The sequence below is a fragment of the Leguminivora glycinivorella genome, chromosome 9 (genome assembly GCF_023078275.1).
Source record: "Leguminivora glycinivorella isolate SPB_JAAS2020 chromosome 9, LegGlyc_1.1, whole genome shotgun sequence".
Taxonomy (NCBI): domain Eukaryota; kingdom Metazoa; phylum Arthropoda; class Insecta; order Lepidoptera; family Tortricidae; genus Leguminivora; species Leguminivora glycinivorella.
In genome coordinates, this window is record NC_062979.1 from 20,552,713 (window position 1) to 20,560,808 (window position 8,096).

The 8,096-nt window shown below is 38.9% G+C and overlaps 1 protein-coding gene across 1 annotated transcript; it reads left to right on the forward strand.

The window, feature by feature from the left end:
• Window positions 1–276: 276 nt before the first annotated feature.
• On the forward strand, window positions 277–5,479 carry LOC125229887. The gene is made up of 3 exons (XM_048134824.1): window positions 277–355; window positions 731–883; window positions 5,222–5,479. The coding sequence occupies exons 1-3, from the start codon at window positions 277–279 to the stop codon at window positions 5,371–5,373; spliced, it is 384 nt and encodes a 127-aa protein (XP_047990781.1). The 3' UTR covers window positions 5,374–5,479.
• Window positions 5,480–8,096: the final 2,617 nt, after the last annotated feature.

The following is an 8,096-nucleotide window of genomic DNA, read 5'->3' on the forward strand; positions in this document are numbered from 1 at the left end:
GGCCTAAGTACAGAGGCTTCAAAAGTTGACGGTGTTCTCAATATGGTCACATCTCCGACACGCGATCAAATATATGAAAGAGGCGCGTTTCTAGCACACATTCTAAGCTCGTGTAGGTGAACGCGTACCATGCTTGTATGAGTGAGATATGACAGGTCGACTGTTCGCGTTTTGACAGGCGGTAACTGTGAGGTAACCGAGAGCGGGTGGGCGGCACTTTCAGCGGGGAGCGGGAGTGGCCATACTGTACGATAGTACTCTTTATTATACTGTGATATGGTCTTCCGTAAAGTTGAGCATCTACTAAAACGCCTCTGGGAGCCTGGTCGGGAACGCGAGTTTATCTTCACTTGTGGTACCTTTTTACAGCAGTATTAGGTACCTAGAAATCTGATGGTCTTCATCAGGTTCGGCTTCTGATAACATGAAGACTTACGGCCCAGCCACGACATTGGCCTAAGCGCGCCAGCGGTGAACGGCAGCCATACGTGCGAATGAAATGTACCATCGCTGTATGTTTCGCTCCAATGTATGGCCGCCGCTCCCCGCTGTCGCGCTTAGACCAATGTCGTGGCTGAGCCGTGATACCTTGTAATAATTATTCGTAATACCTTTACACTCGTTGTTATACTGCGTCTATTCAAACATTTTAGAGTCAAGTAGCCATGCGTTTCACGAGTAGACCTTTGAATTCCGCAACCAATAAGTACTTACATGTGTTTGCTTTCAGAAAACATGAAAATAAAGTTGGAAGGCAAGATTGAAGAAGTAACTGGTGCCGACGGTAAGAAGCACTGGAAGATTGCTGACTACAAATACAGCTACGAACCAGACAAGGTGTGGATTAGGATCACTAATCTCTTCGGCGGCGATGAGAAAACGTGTAAGTAGCTAACATTAATTGTAATAAAAAAGGATTTACCTAGAACGCCTCCGCACGCGTTACTTTTTTTTTTTTTTATACTACGTCGGTGGCAAACAAGCATACGGCCCGCCTGATGTAAAGCGGTCACCGTAACCTATGGACGCCTGCAACTCAAACAGTGTCACAAGCGCGTTGCCACCCTATTAGAAACTTGTACACTCCCTTTTGCTGTGTTAAGTACACAGCAAAAAGGAATGTACAAGTTCTAAGGAGGGTTCGGGTTGCCGACGACTCAAAGGACAATAGACGGAACAAGTTAGTTCTGTAAGTCCTCTCGTCATCAGCACACCGCACCCTCGTTGAGCTCTTACTCACCGGCAGGAACACAACACTATGAGTAGTAACACTTATTTTTCACCACACCAACTAGTAAAATTGGTATTCGAAAACAGATAGCAAAATTGCATTTTATCCACAAGAGTGCAAAGTAATTTCATACAAATTTTAACTTGACATCTTGAGCTGGCTCGTAGAATTTACCTATACCTAAATGATGATTTTAAATCATAAATATTGAATAAATTGATAGATTTAATTTGAGGTTTTATAGTCAATATTTTGTTCGTGTTGGTGTGGTGAAAAATTTTGTGTTTCATTCGGCGGCAAAGTTTGTTTAACCTTCGTGCCTTGAAACCCTCGCAACGCTCAAGATTCCAATTTTTGAACCACTCGTTACGTTACGCTCGTGGTTCAATATTGGAATCTTTCGCTTGCTCGTGTAGCAATATTGGCACGTGCTGTTAAACAACAACTTTACCCCCTTGTAAAACAAATAACTATTGAATAACCTAGCTATGTAGATTAGGGTTCAATGAGAACATGTTAAACTTGCAAGGATTGGCCATGGACTGAAAAAGATTGGGAAACCCTGTCCTGAAGTACGTGTCATGTACAAAACGAAACGTGACGAAGGGATTCAATGTCCAGGGTGTGTATCGAACCAGCGTCATTTCTATTCGCGACAGGCGCCTAGAGCATTCGGCCATCCAGGCCACTGCAGATTGATTGCATTTGAACTCAAATTAGCTTTGAAAGTCATTCCGAAAACAAATTCTCAATAATCCAGGGTGCGTAGCCGAATGGCACAAACGCTCACGAAACACTCACGAAACGAAACGCTCGTATATATCTATCTCTATCGCTCTTGCGTATTGGCGCGACAGAGCCAAACTACCTTTCGCGGCAGAGCCAAACTACCTTTCGCGGCGTTTCGTTTTCGTTTCGCGTCGCAGAAATGCCATTCGGCTACGCCACCTGTGCTGAGTTTTAGGGTAAGCAACGCGCATGTAACACCTCGAGAGTTTCAGGCGTCCATAGGTAACAGAGACTTTTATTTTAAATTACTTAAATTCCTTGCCGGTGGCTATATTTCCGAGCTCATACAGGATGTAACATTAATGCTGGTGATCCATTTAAGAGCATAACCGATATCGAATAGCGGTTACGAATACCACTTCCTTTTTTTTAAATAAACACCATGAAAATTAAAGGTACTATAGAAGGTAATGTATAAGCCGTAGGATTTCTCTTCGGCAATTACCTATGTTACAAAGTGTATAACCCGGCGACCTTCAAATCAAGGGTGAATCTTTTGGGCGAGCTCAATCCATCGTAGGCTACGTCTTTGCTTTGGCTAGTCTGTGATCAAGAGTAAGGGGCCATATTCATGTTTGTTATGATTAAAATAATTGATCTTTTTAAGCTTATAAATTGAGAATGGCAACATTTGTAACTGGCTACTAACTAGGTATGTAACAGAACATATCACACGTTAACCCTCCACAAGAACTATTTAACCCTTATCGCGCCACGGCGCACGAATAAATCCATCCGTGTGACGGCGCAGGAAGCGGTACAAGGGCCACTTGCTTCCATCCGGCCGCGGACTGCCTCCCATAGACTCTGCAGTAAACACCTCCTCTTTTTTATTTTTAACCCCCGACACAAAAACGACGGGGTGTTATAAGTTTGACGTGTCTGTCTGTCTGTTTGTCTGTTTGTCTGTTTGTCTGTGTGTGTATGTCTGTCTGTGGCATCGTAGCTCCCGAACGGATGAACCGATTTAGATTTAGTTTTTTTTTGTCTGAAAGCTGAGTTAGTCGGGAGTGTTCTTAGCCAATGTTTCATGAAAATCGGTATTACTAAGTCGCGGTCGGGGTTTTTTTCAAAATTTGAATTTTGTGGTTAGGTTATTTATCATATGGCATTTTTACGTCTTACTGGATTTAAAAAAAAATATATATATATATTCAAAATTAATTTTGCTAATGATTAGAATTAAGTGTGATTACTCACTTTTTGGGTGGAACTTGAACCTACGATTTCTACATACCTACGCTTGTTGTTGTGTTGCTTGACACAAAATTACATACACACTGATCCTCACGCCTGCTTTCCCATAAAGGGGTAGCCAGAGCACATGAAACTATTGAAGTTTCAGTGCCGCTCTTGACAAATAAGGGGTAGAAAAAAAACAAATTGTGACATTACAGTAGCAGGTGTTCAGCCTCTCGCCTACCCCACAATTTCTCTCATATCCTACAATCGACTTCTACGACACTCACGGGAAAAGGGGGGTGGTGAAAATCTTAACCCGTCAAAACACACGGGGACACAAAGTAAATATTTCATAAATATATATAAATAAATATTATAGGACATTTTTTACACAAATTGATATGGGAGCCCGAACATAATTATGGTGTTTCATCTAGCAGGTGGGTGGTCTGTCCACTGCACCCAGCTATAATTCAAACCATTATCAGCCAGTTGGGCACAGGTCATAGGAATATCTAGGACAATTACGTATGCCAAGTCGGAGGTGATGACTAATCCTTTCCGGACTGTTTTGGATAGTTTAGTTTATGGTTGACATGAAATTTGATAATTGATTTAAAATCCTAGAATGATACTGAGTAAAAACAAAAACAACTTAGAAATGACGACTTGCTGGGTCTAAATATTAAGGTATTTGTACAGTAAAAATTTGTCCAAATCATGTTTTAAAATATTTACAAGTTGTATCGAAAAGTTTGGAATCCAATTAAGGCCATTTTCAGGGCATGAAGATGTACAAGTACAACACATTTTATAGATTTACTTTCAACTTTTCTTCTATTACTAGTGACCCGACCTTAAAATTTATTACGCTAAGGCTTTTGATTCAAAAGTTATTAAGCGCCCTCCACACTCACGCGAGTATCTGATCGTGGCGCGACGTGCGTATCGAATCCACACTCGAGTTCGCGGCGATATGCGCGCGAGTGTAGAGAGCGCTGTACACAATTCCTTTTATTGACTATTTATAAACCTAGACTCCTTCCAATAACGCCAACGAATAGCCAGTTAATGTACTACAAAGAATACAAAGACAAACGATGCAAGTGAGAACATTACAGCCCGCCTAGCCGAAGTGACAATCGTTGAAGCTACAATAGCCATCCAAACGCAATCTGTCTCTGTCGCACCACTACAGAAGATTGATAGAGAGAGCTATCTACAAAGTGTAGCGGTTATCAAGATGGCTAGGTACCCTGATAGGGAAGGACAAAGCCAGGCTCTTTGCCTTTTTGCTCAATCTCTGGCTGAAACAGGCTAGACTGCCCTGATTATTATCCAAATGGAATTTCATTAAGTCTTTTGAGCGTGTGTCGTGGGACAATATCGTGTGAAGGTTTGAATACGCCATTTGAATTTATGAAATTTCAAAATGAATTATGTAGCCGGTTTTTAAAACTCGGTTAGAAATTGTCAACGAAGATCTGAAGTTTTCTAAATTATATTATAACTTAAGAAAGCACTTATGAATCTAAATAAAAAATAAAAAAATGCCTTGTTGCCATCGATTATAGGTACCTAGGATGTAGATGGCGTTAAGTGACACTTATGGCTTGAAAGTGACATTTAACGCCAATCTACAAGTAATCGATGGCAACAAGGCATTTCTAGTGGCGCCATCTACTTTTTGCACGTTCTTAGGCAGTCGCATTTTAATGTATAGGATGGTATAATCCATACTTACTTAATATTATAAATGGGAAAGTATGTGTGTTTGTTTGTTTGTCCGTCTTTCACGGCAAAACGGAGCGACGTATTGTCGTGTTTTTTAAGTGGAGATAGTTGAAAGGATGGAGGGTGACATAGGCTACTTTGTGTCCCTTTCTAACGCGTGCGAAGTCGCGGGCAAAAGCTAGTCTTCTATATTTAATCTATGACGATAGACAAGCACATCAATCTTGCATTCTCACGCACTAGTCTAATACAAAACACTACACATTTTGATAACTTGTTCCACAGCCGCTCCCGTGCTAGACTTCATCAACCAGCAATGGCGGGTGTTCATCCACAGTGTGGGAAAGCCGTTTGTCGACGAGTTCCTGGAGCTGATGGTCGCCAACGTCAACAAGTGGATGGCTTCGGTCCCGACTGACGAGCTGGAACTTGTTTAAACTTGTTACTAAAATATATTTCCGTCATGATTAATTTCATTTTATGTTTCATGCTCTTTGATGTCGCACGGGAAATAATTTAAGCCACTTAGCTTTTAAAATGTAAATAATCACATTTATGTCCGATAATATCGCAAAATGTTTACTTTCTATTTTTGAACGTTACTCACAATAATTAAAATTGTCATATATTATTAATATGTACTTATTTCCCTCGGTTTTCATTGAATTATCGTCCTCAATATACTTTAATGATCAAAAACATTAATAAATAATCCTTAATTTCTTACAACTATTCATTTCATTCATAGAATCAATAAATTCATTAACCAGCAATGGCGGGTTTTCATCCACAACGTGGGCAAGCCATTTGTCGACGAGTTCCTGGAGCTGATGGTCGCCAACGTCAACAAGACGGTTGGCTTCAGTCCCAACTGACGAGCTGGAACTTGTTTAAATTTTATCTTGAAGATTAAGTTTCCTACTTATCATGCTTATTTTCAGAGGTGTTTCATGTTCTAAAATGACGTACTGGCTAATAAAACAGAATAATTCTTAAATTTCCATAAAATTTGCTACATGCTACCTTTTTCTAAAATTGCTTCACTTTTATTGTTGTAACTTAACCACACATAAAATAAGCATATATCTATTATTACTTAGGTAGGTACTTATTTTTATCCGTTATTACTTATCCTCTTACAACTTTATGATCAATAATTTGTCGATAAATAGGTATTCATATTTTCTACAACTAAGGTACAGCGGCAAATCTCGACTGGAAGGGAATTGTAACTATGATGTTTGTTTTTCCATTATTACACTATGATGTTGAGTTCTACATGTATTCCACTGAACACGCCTACCATATATAACCGGTGGAAACTCTATTTAATACTGCAAACATTGTAAAACATGGAAAAATTGCCCCCCAGTCGAGATTTGCCCCGCTGTACGTTATACCTCGTTATAAAATTGCTTTAACTTCTACATTAAAATCATAATACGTAGAGATTTAACGTTAAAACCTACAATGTTTACAATGTTTACATAAAACTGTACATCAATACATAAAACTAATTTATCCAGGTAACAGCAGCATAATTAATAACTTCCTAGTCTCACATAATAATCAATCGCCCCCAATAAGGTATAAATTGACTCTTTATAGCTCAATCAAAATAATATACCGAGACGATATGCCGTAAAACATGCAACTTATTATAATTTAACATCTTAAATCAATGTATCAAGTACTATATTTGAATGGAAAAAAATGTTGACCACAGCGCCCCCTGCTGGGCAGGAGCAATAACAAAATAGTTGTTTTAAGTGCAGCCTGAACGATATGTTTATATTAAAATGTTTACGTTATTAATTTAGTGGTTATCTGGTAGACTTTATTGTGTGTATGTGTTTTGAATACGTTGAACAAAATTAAACACATTATGGTAATAAATGCTACCTACTCGAGTGACTAGTAAATAAATATTAAATTAATAAATATTGGGGGACACCTTACACAGCTCAACCTAGCCCCAAACTAAGCAAAGCTTGTACTATGGGTGCTAGGCGACGATATACATACTTATATAGATAAATACATACTTATATACATATAAAACATCCATCATGATTCAGGAACAAATATCTGTGTTCGTCACTCAAATAAATAAATATAAATATTGGGGGACACCTTACACAGATCAACCTAGCCCCAAATTAAGCAAAGCTTGTACTATGGGTGCTAGGCGACGATATACATACTTATATAGATAAATACATACTTATATACATATAAAACATCCATGATTCAGGAACAAATATCTGTGTTCGTCACTCAAATAAATAAATATAAATATTGGGGGACACCTTACACAGATCAGCCTAGCCCCAAACTAAGCAAAGCTTGTACTATGGGTGCTAGGCGACGATATACATACTTATATACATAGAAAACAACCATGACTCAGGAACAAATATCTGTGTTCGTCACTCAAATAAATAAATAAATAAATAAATATAAATATTGGGGGACACCTTACACAGATCAACCTAGCCCCAAATTAAGCAAAGCTTGTACTATGGGTGCTAGGCGACGATATACATACTTATATACATAGAAAACATCCATGACTCAGGAACAAATATCTGTGTTCGTCACTCAAATAAATAAATAAATAAATATAAATATTGGGGGACACCAGCTTACACAGATCAACCTAGCTCCAAACTAAGCAAAGCTTGTACTATGGGTGTTAGGCGACGACATACATACTTATATAGATAAATACATACTTATATAGATAGAAAACATCCATGACTCAGGAACAGATATCTGTGTTCGTCACACAAATAAAATGCCCGTACCGGGATTCGAACCCAGGACCGCGGCTTAGCTGGCAGGGTCACTAGTTCACTACCAACTACGCCAGACCGGTATAATGATGTAAAACTATAAGTTTGACTATTGATCTGGCCTATTGGGTAGGCAGTGAATTATTGGGACCCTGTCTGCTAAACCGACGGTCCTGGGTTGGAATCCCGGTGTGGACGTTTATTTGTCTGATGAGTATCAATAATCAGATATTTTTCCCGACTCATCGGTATTTTCTTTAGTAATATCTATATACCTAATTATTTTTTATTATAAATATTGCTGTCTGAATAACCACAACACAAGCCTTCGTGAGCTTGCTGTGGGGCTTAGTCAATTTGTGTTA